This window comes from Raphanus sativus, unplaced genomic scaffold (genome assembly GCF_000801105.2).
Source record: "Raphanus sativus cultivar WK10039 unplaced genomic scaffold, ASM80110v3 Scaffold0837, whole genome shotgun sequence".
Taxonomy (NCBI): Eukaryota; Viridiplantae; Streptophyta; class Magnoliopsida; order Brassicales; family Brassicaceae; genus Raphanus; species Raphanus sativus.
The window spans coordinates 14,109-29,418 of record NW_026616152.1 but is presented as its reverse complement, the minus strand read 5'-3'; the positions used below and the strand labels follow the sequence as shown (position 1 = coordinate 29,418).

At 31.0% G+C, this 15,310-nt stretch overlaps 2 protein-coding genes across 2 annotated transcripts; one reads left to right on the top strand and one right to left on the bottom strand.

Annotated features, from left to right (window-relative positions):
- The first annotated feature begins 6,558 nt into the window (after nt 1–6,558).
- On the top strand, nt 6,559–8,361 carry LOC130503153 (probable NAD(P)H dehydrogenase (quinone) FQR1-like 2). The gene is made up of 2 exons (XM_056997809.1): nt 6,559–7,211; nt 7,899–8,361. The coding sequence occupies exons 1-2, from the start codon at nt 6,652–6,654 to the stop codon at nt 8,125–8,127; spliced, it is 789 nt and encodes a 262-aa protein (XP_056853789.1). The 5' UTR covers nt 6,559–6,651; the 3' UTR covers nt 8,128–8,361.
- A 4,034-nt stretch (nt 8,362–12,395) lies between these two features.
- Nucleotides 12,396–14,038, bottom strand: LOC130503154 (BES1/BZR1 homolog protein 2). Its single transcript, XM_056997813.1, has 2 exons — nt 13,671–14,038; nt 12,396–13,312 (listed from the first exon to the last, which is right to left on the bottom strand). Exons 1-2 carry the CDS (start codon nt 13,908–13,910, stop codon nt 12,614–12,616), a joined length of 939 nt encoding a protein of 312 aa, XP_056853793.1. The 5' UTR covers nt 13,911–14,038; the 3' UTR covers nt 12,396–12,613.
- Nucleotides 14,039–15,310: the final 1,272 nt, after the last annotated feature.

The following is a 15,310-nucleotide window of genomic DNA, read 5'->3' as shown; positions in this document are numbered from 1 at the left end:
ATTTTTTTTTGGTCGGCATCCAAAGAGAGAAAAGGGAGGACAAGAAGAAGATGAAGGAATCATGTGAAGGAACGAAATGTGACGATTAAGAGTATCTTCAATGTAAAACTCTATTTTTTCCTTCAAAATAAAGTAAAAGTGAATATGAAGTAAAAATTGGTTCAATCTTACTCCATTCTTTATTCCATAATGGAATCATGAACAAACAAAAAAATAGATTATTCCATTTATGGAATAAACTTCAAATGGTGTGAAATATGAAATTGGGTTGGAGCATTTGTTACTCCATATTCACTTTTACTTTATTTTAGAGTAAAAAATGGAGTTGAGTTAGAAATGTCCTAACAACACTACTAAGATTGTAAATCCCGAAGTCACAAAACAGTCACCGGATTCAAGTATATATTTATTCAAGTTAAAGAGGTCACATATTACTTTAAGTGGTTATGGTAGTCGGTTGACGGATATGAAAAATATTGCTCTCATTACTTTTTTTTGTATTGTTATCAACTATAGCTATAATAAATCCATGTATGCAAGCAAGCATTTGCAAGCCATCCAAGTAACGGATTAAGACATTCAAATTAGTGGGGCATATTTTTTTTTAAAATTAGTTGTATCTATAAGTAAATAAATCTGGTAGGTTTTCTTATTAAATATAATTTACTAGGCATTTTTTGTTAGAATAAAATTTGTTAAAGCTCTAGTTCTAATTTCTCTTAAATTCATATTTGAACAATTCCAAAATTATGAATTTGTTTTCGGATTTTTGTTTATTTTTTAATTTAAATTATGATATTTGGAGGGCATTATATTTGAATCTAGAAGTTTCTTTAAGGAATGTTACGTTTTCAATATATAATTAGTGATTTATTTAAAGAACTAAAGATTTTTCGATAAATCAATGTCTGAAAAAAATTGAAACACATTATTTTTTATCGCATATTATTGGTCGTTTCGGTGTAGTCGCCACATATAAAAGAAGTTTTTTCGAAATGGTTGAAAGAATTGATTATATGATTTTATTTTAACAATTTACTATATGATTCTAAAATAATGATTTGTAGAAAAATAATATAAGTAAATTAGATATTTCTAAAATATGTGTATAATATCACTATTTTTATAAACAGATTGTAGGTTTCGATTTTTTAATGAATATTTACGCTGTTTTTTATTGTTCTGCGATAAATAAAAATATGTACAAGGACATAGTTTAAATTTTGATTGGGGCAGTACCAAAAATTGGTCCGGCACTCGTAGTGATTAAACTTATCATTGTACTTTAGGTGCGCTTAAAGCAGGCACGTCTGGAAGTTTTTCGTTTATAATATAAACATTTAAATGGGTAATTAGACTGAGATATATGTGAGTCACATTTGATATAGTAACAAATTATGTCTCAGTTTTTAGCAAAAAAAAAAATTATGTCTCAGTCTAATTACCCATTTGATCCTTGTCGATATATATGCCGAAGTCAGATAAAGTACTTTTGATTAAAATCTGATTCCACGCCAAAGAGAAGGAAATTAAATGTGATATATATGGCAAGAACAAGGCATTTGTTCACGTGCTTCATACTTGTCAGCATAGTACACATCCTCTTCTGTTGGTCCACGTGTTCCCAACCTTCAGTTCACGGAACCTGACTCAATTTTGAGACCAATTAGATTCGTTGTTCTCCCATAGCCGCCATCCATTTTTCAGTTATAAATTTTTATTTGAGAGTATCTAAATCGGTTTAGATTAATCCAATAAATCATACCAAAAATGAAAATGAACATTATATATATCAAATTATTCGATTCTCTTCCTTTTTAATATAATAAGTTGATAAGAAACCAAGTCAACTGAACCAAACAAAGTAAAAATGAATATTTATTTTTTGGGTGAAAATATTTACATCAATGACTTTTGCTACAGAACTAAACCAGATGAATTTGGTATATGTACATATCAAGTTAAAAAGAACAAGATTTATTTGTACCGGAGATTTCGAAACTGATAATATAATCGAAATCTTAACATCCAAAATACTAATAATATCATCGAATTATTTTGAAAGATATATGATAAAGTTTTTTAATGATAAAGTAGACAAACATAGAGGGGTATTTTACACATTTATTACACCCAAAGAGGCAAAAACTTATCCACAAAGAGCCGTTTGGCTTTTTGCTTTTAACTCAAAATAGTTTGCGTCACAAAAAGATCACGTGTTGGTACAATATCTACCAGATCAATGGAATTTGAACTGTGAATTGGGTTATTCGTAAAGGAATCGTTACGTATGTCTTTAGAAATTTCCTAATTGGGTAATGAGACCAAACAATGTTACATGTGAGCCTACTTTTTGACCAAACCGGGTAATTCAATCCGGAACATTGGATCCTCGTTGTATTTTACTTCTTGACCATTTCACATTTCTTAGAAACCTCTATATTACTAAACGGTTTATATAACTACTCCAGTAGTCATTAGTGGATAAGAAAAGTTTAAATCTATGAAATCTACCAATGCTCAAGAGTGGTGCAACTGCTACGATTTAGCTTTGAGCATGTTGTTATGTGAGGTTAACTTTTATATTTGGTAAATCACTATTGGAATCGAGTTACAAAAAAAAAAGAGATTTGCATTAACTTGAATTTGCTTGTTTGGCTGTTCATGCTTAGAAGAGCTAAACGAGATTAGATTTGGATTAAAAGTAATTAAATGCATTACTATGTAAAGCTACAAAATCTTAGACCCGCGGAAAAAAATGATATCTTATGTTATGTACACATACATTGGTATATATCAAATGCATTACTATTTAGGGTCCTAAAGCTATAAACAGACACAGAAGTTAGTTGCAAAAAAAAAAGTTAGGCTTATGTAGTCTACAAAATATTAATTTAGAAATTTATCCAATGGATTACGACTAACAGGAATAGTATCTTGTTTGTATGCTCTCTCATCCAATACGTTACTTTAATTGGAAAGTCGTATCTTAATATATACTTAATGCCCTTTTAATTAAATTATATGATTGGTTGTGTTTATGCCAACACGTTTTATTTGTTTCAAAGTAACTTTCTTTGGGGAACATTTCTAGACCAATGTTTGTTCATTAAATATTCTCCCTCAGTTACGGCATAATTTGAGCACGAAATGAAAAGTACGATGCCTTACTTCTGTAATATAAGGCGCACATCCAAATAAAGGCGCACATCCAAATACTTCAAATATGTTTATATCTTTCACTAATTTGAAATACGTAGAAATGTCTTTTAAAAAATATTGTACGTATGTGTTTTGTTGGCTCAAAAAACTCACGGGATGATTCAATCCCATCTCGTCGGGAACGAATCAAATATAAATCAGCTCATATGCTGAACTAGCTTGCTAGATCACACTCGAGTTAGAGTTCCTTAGTGTCTTGTGAAGCTACCTACGATATATATATTGAACAATGATATGCATGCAGTTTAGAACTTGTATTAGCACATAGAAAGACTGAGTTTGCTCTCTCATCACGTCTTTGGTTGCGTTTCTCTCAATAGTAATAAGAATTGGCCTAATCGATGTTTTGTCAGTAAATAAAATTTTCAAAGATTCACTACAAAGGTAAAAGCTAGGGACCTTAAAAACTTTAACAAAGCATACAATTTTTTTCTTCTTCGTATTGGGTCAACACTCAAAATATTCAATGCAAAACAATTGGGACACAAAGCTCTCCTTCTCGCACGTCGCTCTCACAGTCTCACCGGTAAAAGCAAAGCGTCCATGCAACAGAACCAATGAATCAATGATTATAAAGCATATTATGCTTAGTTATATTTAAAAAAAAAGTTTTTTTTTGTCAAACAGATGTGTATCTTTTTTTTTTTTTTGAAACTAACAGATGTGTATCTCTACAGCTAATTAATCTATCATATTACATAAAAGAATTATCTAAAACAGTTTTTTATATAAAGTACTATTGTTCAGATTAGTTTTTATACAACTATTTATCAAAAACAACATATATATGCAGACAAATTTACACAAATACCATCTGTGTTTATTAATATTATAGTTTAAAATTAAAAAAGAATTACGGTTCGCCGGTGCCAGCTTAATTCTCCTTAAACCTAATAATTATATCTTCTAACTTTTTCTTAAATATTATTTTTGTTTCCTGTATTCTGATAACCAGTACGTAATTGAAGTAGTAGTTGATTGTTGAAACTCGTTGGTTTAAAAAATATAATAGAACTCCTTAGATCCTTCTGTAGTGAACTATAAGCATGGACAATCTCTAAACAGCTAAGCCTAAATCTTTGGTTCTTTAAAAAACCAATTAAAGATTCTCAATTACTCGATTAAGACACTAATCACCACCCTAATCTACATGATCAACATTCAGTGACAAACACAACGTGGACGGTCCTGAAAACAATCACGTGAAATGAAAAAACAAAAAATACTTTCCATATTAATGTACTCCATGTTTGCTAATTCATTTTGCCTCTTTCGAGGTCCAACCTGTCTTTATGTTTCTTTCTCCTACCGAAATCACCATTAGAGCTTTAAGCACATGGTTAGCATTTAGCAACTATACAAATCTTGTCATTAGCTCCTTAATTTAAGAGTATAAATTTCCATAAAGCTTTTTGAAACGTGGCATCTCTACAAATGTCCCTAATGACAGCTAAAAGAGAATGCATTTTCTAGATTGCTCTTGGGTTTGGTCCTAGATTCGTGGGTGTTAGTTTTTAACGTATTTTTTAAAAAAATAATATCAAAATCAGTCTTAATTTATTGTTTATAAACATACAATATTCTTTATATATGTGCTAGCGCAGCTTTAAACATGATCTTGTAGGATTTTCGTGGTGGTCCAAGATAATACATGGCAAAACATGAAGTATGGTGTTAATAAACTAACAAAGCTTATCAAAGCACTAATAGTAATTATTGGCTGTTAAGACCAATCAGGTAAGAACTAACTGTTAATAGCTACCATAAATAGTTAAATACTCAATTCAACATTTTGAATTTATTTTTTTGGCATCCACCAGTAAAGTTTGGATGTTGAATTACTTTTAAGTAAAACAAACTGAAATTTGAATTTTAAGGTCTAAGTATTCTCCTAATTAAAAACTGTTTTCTTTTCTTTTTTATTAACATATTGTAATATGATTTTAATGTAATTTCTTTTGAAAATCTTGGGTAGGATAATATTATGTTAATTTGACTATGTTAGTGTAATACTAGTACACTTTCATATATGTCAAACGACACCAACGGATTATCCACTAAGAAAGCAATAATCATATCAATTACCATGGCTATACTATGTATAACTATGTAAATGTACGCACACAATTCATTGGTGCATGATTTTGTTTATCTATTGAGAGATGATGTTGTTTATCTATTGAGAAATTTAAATATATATTTGGGGATGTTTCTATAAAACAAATTGAAACAAATGTATAGGTTTATCAAATTTAGGCTTTAATATTCATATAGAGAGAAGTTAACAAAATTGACACAAGTGAATGGTCAAAACAAACTTATCGTTCTTACATTTTCTTATATAAAAGTAATGATATTTGACAATAAATAGTAAATATATGTTTTATATATACCAGAGGGTCTGGTTTTTTTTTGTTTATGGCTTTGTGATTTAGCTTGAGAGAATGATTGCTCTCCGTTGAATGAGAACTCTTACATGGTAATGAACACTCTAGTTTCCTTGTGTATTTTGTTTATTTAGAAAATATTTTATTGAATATTTCATTTTATTCTATGCACAAATTATTATAGTTTTATTTGCTAGTTATTTCAATCTATTATATTAAAAAAGAAGTTATGAGTTTTTTATGATATTTTTATTTGAACCATCTTTAGAAAAAATATTAAATATATTTATTTAGTGCTAATAATATATAACATTTTAACTACTGTAGTCATAATATTTTAATTTAAAATATATATATTTAAAAATTCTGGCAAATCTATTGAAAGATAATTGCAAAATAATTTTCAATTATGTCATGTTTTGCATTAAAATGGTTTAATAATCAAAAGAAAATTCAATAGGACAAAATAAATACATAATAAGAAGTTTTGATGTTTTGAAATAATTAATTAATTTACAGCATAAAAACTATAAAATTATTGTAATTGGATTAATTATATAAGCAGTAAATATATGAGTAACCTTAACATAAGATACTAATTATGTAAACAAGATATATACATATATAAAAGTGAAAATACAGATCAAAATCTAGTAATTCTTATAACAACAGTAATTGTTACTATAGGTTGATTGATTAATAGATTCACCCACCTATCACCTATGCTTGTATTGAATTTATAAACGGGCTGATAAATATAAAGCCCAATATCCAATAACCTTGGCTTCTCTTGAAATATTACAAAACGGGTCGATAAATATAAAGCCAAGAAGATTTAACCCAGCTTAGATATTGGCCCGTAAGGTATACGGCGCCGTTTTCGCGGACCTGACTGTTAAATCTTCACTTAACCCCCCCCCCCATTTTTTAATTGCGATCATTACTACAGTGTTGTTTGATTAGTTTGTTTTGTTTTTTATTTATATTTTTTTAAGTTAAATCGATTTTATCGTTTGACGGGGAAGGTTGGGAGATAATCACGATGGGGAAAGGAGGCGGATGCGTTCCGAGCAAGAAGAAGAAGCCGTCCTCTCTCGCCACCACCACCGCCGCCGATGGTCCCGGAACCGACGATGCTCCGATCCCAATCGAGGACGATCGCACGACGACGACGGGAACGACGACGCCGGCGATCACGGCGAGGACGACGATCTCTCCGCCGCCGCTGAAGATCTTCGTGGTGTTCTACTCGATGTACGGACACGTGGAGAGCTTGGCGAAGAGGATGAAGAAGGGAGCGGATGGAGTGGAGGGGGTGGAGGCGAAGCTGTACAGAGTGCCGGAGACGCTTTCTCAGGAGGTCGTCGAGCAGATGAAGGCTCCGGCGAAGGATTCGGAGATCCCGGAGATAACGGCGGCGGAGCTGGCGGAGGCGGATGGGTTTCTGTTTGGGTTTCCGACGAGGTACGGGTGTATGGCGGCGCAGATGAAGGCTTTCTTTGACTCGACGGGACAGCTGTGGAAGGAGCAGACGCTTGCCGGGAAGCCAGCTGGGTTCTTCGTGAGTACGGGGACTCAAGGAGGTGGACAAGAGACCACTGCGTAAGCTAAAACTCTGTTTCTCTTTAGGCTTCTTGCATTTGGTTTTAAAAAAAAGTAGTTGACTTTGAAGTAACAAGTGTTCAGTTCTTGTCATCAAAGCTGTGTCTTTTTGATTTAGGCATCATCTGAAATAAATGCGAAAGTACAGAATGACATGAGAATTTATGTTTTGTCTGTAAAGTTTGTTGTGTTCAGGACTTTTATCTAGTAGAACAATTGAATTTATAGTGTATGGTGGAATCTTAATAAAGGTTTTAGTTTTTGGATCTGATCACCATTGAGTTCACTGTTCTCTGTGTTGGTAGGATAGGACTGTAAAAATGAAAACTTTATTAGATTTGATTCTGTAAAATTTAACTTTATAAGAATTGATTCTAACTAACTCAGCATCACAATTACTGGAACTGTAAATTGTAGGTTCTTCAATGTTCTTTCATTATTTAAACTCACTTACAGTGTGGAATCTATTCCCTTCAGCTCTTTTGCTCCTAAGTTCTATAGAATATGTTCCCTTCGGTTTATTTTCTTGTCACTAGGCTGCTGTCATAGTTTGGTTCCTTTACACTAATATAGTTATTAACATCACATGGGTTTTGGCAGATCTTCACAAGTTTACGATTAGGAGGTCATTTATTCTGCAATTTTTTAGTGTGGATCTCTGAAACACATGTTGTGTTTGTTTTGCAGATGGACAGCAATCACACAGCTGGTGCACCACGGGATGCTGTTCGTCCCCATAGGCTACACATTCGGAGCAGGAATGTTCAAGATGGACTCGATCCGTGGAGGCTCACCTTATGGAGCGGGTGTGTTCGCTGGTGATGGCTCAAGAGAAGCTACGGAGACAGAGTTGGCTCTTGCTGAACATCAAGGAAACTACATGGCTGCAATTGTCAAAAGACTTGCACAACCTTGAGCCCTGATGGCTTCTTTATTTCTCTTGTTTTATTCAATTCCATCCATTTTTTTCGGAGTGTTTTTTTTTTAAATTTCGCCATTATCGGAAGAACATTGAACCATATCATAAGGTTCTTACGTTAATGGTTGTGTGTACATGCTTCTTCTTTTTCTTCTTATTACTATTGTCTCTTTGATTATTTTCTACAAATGTGAATTCCTATAAAATAAAAAGATTATTGTGTTTCTTTTATGTGAGTTTCTGATACGAATGTTACCAGAAAATATATATACTTATGTATTCTACTATATTTAAACTACCATAATCTAGGAAAATTATACGATTTGATTTGGAAAAAGAGAACATACGGTAGGTTTCCGTCAGCTATTAGGATGATGATGAAAAGGTAACTCTCTTAGGGGGTGTATTCAACTGAGAATTTTAGGTGATTTGTATTAAAATGACAAATCCACTGTTATTCAAACATGAATTTTAAAAACTCATTTAAAATTCACTGTTATTGAACTTGACATTTCGTAAAGTACTCTGAAATCCACTGTTATTGAAAATATTTTAAGTTGTGGGATTTTAAAATTTTGAGGTGATTTTAAAATCCCACAACTTATTGAAAATAACAAATCCACTGTTATTCAAACATGAATTTTAAAAACTCATTTAAAATTCACTGTTATTAAACTTGACATTTCGTAAAGTACTCTGAAATTCACTGTTATTGAAAATATTTTAAGTTGTGGGATTTTAAAATTTTGAGGTGATTTTAGGGTGTTTGGGTGGAGTTTCTTAGTTAAAAAAAATAAAACTCAAATCCCATTGTTTTAGGTGATATTCTAGAGTAGTTTAACAAAAATCACCTAAATCTCTGCAACTTATTAAAATCATCTAAAGCTCCATTAAAAATCAAATCACATCAAATGCTAAATTGAATACATCCCCCTTATACTCTATGTTTTTATGTTTTAGAATTTTTACACATAATAAAAAACATATAAATTTTTGATTATCAATATTTTATTTTTGTAATTAACTATTTTATATATCTCTTAACTAATAAAATTTCAATAACCATAATTATGTTTTTAGAAGTTTACAACTTATAATTAATTAATACATTGAAAATGTGAAAATATATTTTTGAAACAAATATTTTAAAAATATTTCTATTATATTTTATTTATTTTTTACTAAAATAATTAAAACTATGTTTTCCTTTAATGAGATCAGTTGTTTACCACTTATGCCACTATATCTAATTTCAGTTTTTCTTAATCTCTATATTCTTTTTTTTTCATTTTTTCTCATATATCTATGTAATTTTCTCGTTCCTATTTTTCTTGATTTTCGTTTCAATTTCTTCTTAGTATTTTCTTCTTATTTGATTTCGTTTCTTTGTTCTTTCAAATTTAATCAATCTTTATTCTTCTACTATTATTATGTTTCTCATTTTCTTCTTCTTCAATCTTTTCTATTTAATTTCTTTATTGATTTCTCGCTTTTTCTTTCGATTTTCCCCTTTTTATCTGATTTTTTTTAAGGAAAATTGCCAATAGAAAACAAAAATTCATCATGGTTGTCTCTATAATATAAAACCATCATTTAGTTGTCCTTTTAGTATAATTTTTTTCATAATCCTAAAAATAACCCTTAATTAATCTAATTAAACACATTAAACTAATAATTTTTTAAGAAAAATTAACTAAAAATGTTTTAAAAAAGGAAAATAAAAATAGAACTTTTTAAAAAGTTTTAATAAAATAAATTCGTAAACTTTATCAAATAAAAATAATTTACAAATCGTTTTAATAAAAAATGTTAAATTAAGTTTATCAAAAATAAAAAGTTTAAAACTTTTTGATAAACTTTAATAAAATAAAACTTGTAAACTTTATAAAAGTAAAAAAAATAAAAAAAAATTAAAAAATAAATAAAAATAAATAAAAAATAAAAAAATAAAAAATAAAAAAAAAACAAAAATAAAATTAAAATAAAACTTTTCAATAAAAATTAATAAAAACTTTAAAACAAACTTTATACAAAATATTTTACAAAGTTTTTATTTTTCAAAACTTTTAAAACTTTTGTAAACTTTTAAATTTTATCAAACCTTTAATAAAAATAAAAATTTTAATTTTTTTTTAATAATAGCAAACTTTGTAAACTTTATATAAATAAAAATAAAACTTCACAAAAAGTTTTTAGTAAAAAACTTTAAATAAACTTTATAAAAACATTTACAAAGTCTTTTCTTATAAAAAGCTTAAAATGTTTGTAAATTTTTTAGTTTTTATTATATTTAGAAAAATAGAATAAGAATTTGTGAAAATCACAAGACAAACTATGGAGATATCATAGATTTATGAAGAAAAAAATGCAAAATCAGTTTTTCACAAGTAAAATCGAACATAACACGTTTTAGAAAGTTTGAATATTTTTATGAGATTTTTAAAATATTTTCTTAACTGAAATTTCATTAATTTAGGCGTCTTTTTTTAGTTTTTGACAAGTAAAATCGAAAATAACACGTTTTAGGAAGTTAGAATGTTTTAGGAGATTTTTAAAATATTTCCTTAACTGAAACTTTCATTAATTTTTGCAAAAATCAGATATTCTTATCCGTAGAAGGCGCATTCTAAAAGTTTAGAATATTGACAAAAATCATGAACACGCTTTTCTACTTTTAGTAGACGTAAGAGTACATTTTAGAAAACACATTCCCCGAAATTTAGAATACTTAATAAAAGTAGAAGATGCATTCGGACGAAAAGTAGATAACTTTACGATTAGTAGAATGCGCATTCCACTTATTTAGAAATTTAGTAAATAGTAGAACGTGCGTTCTAAAAGAAGTAGATGAACGTGTTTATTTTAAAAATCGTTTTTACTATACCATTTTCCGTAGAAGACACATTCTACCTTTAGTATAATGTATTTTCAAATTTTTATTTATCAACTTTTTGAAAGAAAAAAAAAATATCAGCTTGTGTATATGGGTGTTTTATTAATTGTTTATATTTTTAATATCTTTTTTATTCACAAAAGTATTTATTTTATTAATTTTAAGAAATACAAAGGGTAAAAATGAGAAAAATTAGACAAAAAAAAATTTATACCAAAGGGACAACACCCTTATTTTTTTGTTCTCTATTGGCAATTTTCCCTTTCTTCTTTTATATCTACATATCTATGCAATTACAAAAACAAATCCAAAAATAAAACTATAAACTAAAAAAATAGTTTTACCAAGTTATATCATCATCACATGAGTACAACTTAGTATAATTAAAATCCTAGTTATATCAAGTTGACCATTGTCAAATGTTATAAGTTTGATATAACTAGAATTGTCATTAAAGTTTTAGTCATACCATTCAACAATTTTTGAACTCTGGAGTCAAGTAAATAATCAATCTATTGTTGTATTTCTATTATATTTAAGTTGTCAAGCATTATACAATCATGAATACAACACATGTTGAATTAAATCCAACTACAACAAATCAATGTCTCTAAAACATACACACAAATAGAATCATTCACAAACATAGACACAAATAGAATCACTCACATATTCCATTTTGAGAAACGCTACTTTTACCATACCAATAAGTAAAAAGTGGAAATAAGACAGACACTCCACATTTTAAAACCTTGTTTTTATTTTAACATATCTTCAGTAGCTCTTGATACAGTTTTCCATTTATTCTCGGAAATGTGTTCGAGTATAAATGTAATGTGCCGGATTAATATGTTGAATCGTTCCCTTCCGAAAAATTGCAAATAAAAGTGAATAGCCTTAATTTAGTTAGGCATGATCATTGACGTGTCATATGTAGATGAACAATGTTTTGATCGTAATTCACCACCAAAGGAAGAAAATATAGAATAAAAATAAGCAAATCAGTCTCACGTGTGGACCCAAAGTAGGTCGTGTTATAGTTGCCTCAACAAATGGGCAATGAAAATATTGTCTTGTATCGTGAGAGTTACGACATATAGAACCAAGTATTTAATTTACAACACGCGATGACTTATTATAAAAGAAAGAAAACAAGTGCAAATTGGTGATAGAAGGAATTAGTTGTTTTAGGTCCCAGCAAAAAGAAAAAGAGAAAGCACATGGGAGGGGTCCATTATCCTCTCATGTTCGTTCGTGGAGGTTTCGTTTCATTCAAAATACTTCTTTGCACCAAACTCAATACATACCACAAAAGTCCATAATAAACTCTATACTAACAGTTACTAGAAAGAAAAAAATCTGAATATTATCATATCTGCAAACAACTTATATTATCAAAAACCCATTCATTATCCTGTGACCAAGCATACATTACATCTCTAGTCACATTAACATCACAAAAGAACATTTTTAAGCATAAACGGATAAAGGTAACATTATCTAAAAGGTTCGACCTTCCTCGGCCACACGAACTCCTGTACAATGTCCAAGATTTGCATAGGTTATGATCACAAAGACACGATCTTAGCCTCAGCATCGGGTTTTAGTGCCGCCTAGCGTGAGCTCGAGATCTTCTACGCCAACTTCATGAATCATTTCACCTTCCCATGGCTTAACAGTTCCATTCTCGAATTCAAACTCTGAACCCTTCATATTCATACCAGAAATCCCCCAGTCTGATCTCTTCATGTCAATAACCATAGATGTTTGGTTCACAAGATTAAACGTTGGTGAGCTAGGAGCTGTAGATTGAAAATTAATCCACCTTCCTGAATCCTCAAACGAACTCTCCTCGGACTCGTCACACTCAGGTATAGTAGGTGGTGTTTGGTGACCAGCACGGCGTGTAGGACTAGATGGAGCTGAGATAGCGAAAAGCGGATGTCTCAACCCATTAGTTGGCAACTGTTGTGTCATGAGTTTCCTCTTTGAGCCACGAGAAGTAGGAGAGGACAGAGGCGGAGTAACAGGCGCGCTGTTTGATATTCTAAGAGGGGGAAGGTTTGCTGGAATGGAAGAAGCGATGTTGTGTAGGAAAGGGAGGAGAAGGTACGAGGAAGGGTTACCGTCATAACGAGACGGGCTAGGGAAGGAAGAGGAGACGGGACTTCCATGGTAAGAAGGTGCTGGGCTTGGGAAAGCAGATGATTGTGGACTTGGTTGGATTGAAGAGTTTGTGCTGAATGTTGTCGGAGTTCCTAACATGTCTGATGCTGGTGGCTTAGACCCCTGTCACACAATTCAAAAACAGATCAATATTCTAAAAATCCATCTGTTATAAAAATCGCTGTAAGCGGTACTTAGGTGTCCGCATATGCAACAAAGTAACGTAAATTTTGACTGATTTTTGGCGCTCAACTAATCAATAATCTCATGTAAAACGTTTAATTAATTACCGTTTATAGAATTCCTTAACACTGAAACAGATATTCAAACTATCTATTTCTTGGCGTCACCAAGATGTTATTACAACGAAGACAAGACTGAGTTACTAAGATTTGAAATAGATCGGTAATGAATCATTTTGAGATTCTTCTCATGTAAAAGTATTTTAGGTTAATTAATTATTAGAAGAAAGATCAGGTACCTTGCGATAAGTGGTGCCATCGTCTTCGACGATCCAACCAGCTTCGAGACAGAGAGCTTTAAGGACCTCGTTGTTATCGCAGTGCTTAGGAAGCTTGTAGTTACCTTGACCCCTGAGACCAGAGTAAATCTTTGCCGTGATGGCTCTTCTCCTCCTCTCCCTCCTCTTATTGTTCTCCCTCTCTTTCCACGTTGGAGTTCTTCCAGACGATGATCCTCCTCCTCCTCCTCCTGCTGCCATTGAAAAAGCTCTGATCTCTCTCTCTCTCTATGTTTCTGTGAATCTCTCTTTATGAAGTCTTTGTCAGTCTGGCGCACGAGGGGAGAGAGCGTTTCTTTTAATTATTACGGTGACTCTTAAGCCTATTGGCTACAACTTTTCTTCATCGTGTCTGAATATAACTTGTTTGTCTCCCCGCACGTGCGATCCGTGGTCCGCTTTGCAAGTTATCTTACACGTGTTGGATTAATGTAACGCACGAGCTGTGGTCCCCTCGTTGTTTCCCCTTCACTATTCGATGAATTGGTATCTTTTTCTTTGCGATTTAATGAGTTAGGAACTTTTTTTTTTGGCACAGAAAGCATTGTAAACATAATTGAAAATAGATTTGTAATTGTAAAATATGACGACATGATTGCATATTGTCATATCATGAGTTTGCAAGGACCATTGATACAACTCACAAGAGTTCCACATAACTTTTTTTTTTGAGAAAAGGGCTTTTAGTTTTTTTTTGATAAAAAAAGGGCTTTTAGTTCCACATAATTTTTCTTTGTACAAGTAAATGTATGTGATTTATTCGAGTTGTCTAATCGAATAATTGAAATGTATAATATTTCCTAGTTCATGTATGCGTATCTATAATTATATTTCCATCTTCTAAAATATTTTTTAAGTGAGGGTTTTATTTGTAGACTCTAAATAACTCAAAACGGTGATATTCAACTCCATAAAAATCCAACAAATTACTTTAATTATTAGATGTTTATTGAGCTCTCTAATCATCAAGATTCATTCAAATGTATCTACGTAATTTAAAAAAAAACTAAAAACATTTTTAAGTATAAAGAAATGACACCATTTGGATCATCGTGGTCGGACCACGTGCGGTTCCAGTTAGGCGTGAGCAAAGACAGGAAGCAGAATCCCCAGCTGGATTCATGCTATTATTACAGCCAAGCCAACTAATTTTAGGAGTATAATTAAACACAAACCATTTATTTATATACTCACCGATTAGTTTTTCACAATTTCGACTTATTTTAAAATAGTATTAAAAATATTACTTATAACTACTTACCAATCAAATGAAACTATTCGCGTTATTTTTCTTGTTTAGTTTCTATTATTTTGCATTATTTTGTGTTATTGATTTAGACCACGTTCTATCATTTATATTCACAAACCCAAAGAACACGAAATTGAAAAGAAAAAACAATAATTGGTGATACAAAAATATCCAATCTGTCAGTGACTTTGGATCAAATCACTCACGTGGCGAATATTAACATCAATCTGTACGGCGTGGTCACGTACAAATTTAATCTACTTTGATTAAGTTGAATACTCTAATCTAATTAATCGTGCGGCGCCCATTGAGTCCCAAAGGACCCAAACCAACCAAACTATTCTCATTTCTC

Bases quoted from the DNA above. Each gene is read 5' to 3' on its own strand.
- LOC130503154 (XM_056997813.1), bottom strand. From the start codon at position 13,910: ATGGCAGCAGGAGGAGGAGGAGGAGGATCATCGTCTGGAAGAACTCCA. The intron at 13,313-13,670 runs GTACCTGATCTT...ATTGTGTGACAG, and splicing joins ATGGCACCACTTATCGCAAG to GGGTCTAAGCCACCAGCATC.
- LOC130503153 (XM_056997809.1), top strand. From the start codon at position 6,652: ATGGGGAAAGGAGGCGGATGCGTTCCGAGCAAGAAGAAGAAGCCGTCC. The intron at 7,212-7,898 runs GTAAGCTAAAAC...TTTGTTTTGCAG, and splicing joins GGTGGACAAGAGACCACTGC to ATGGACAGCAATCACACAGC.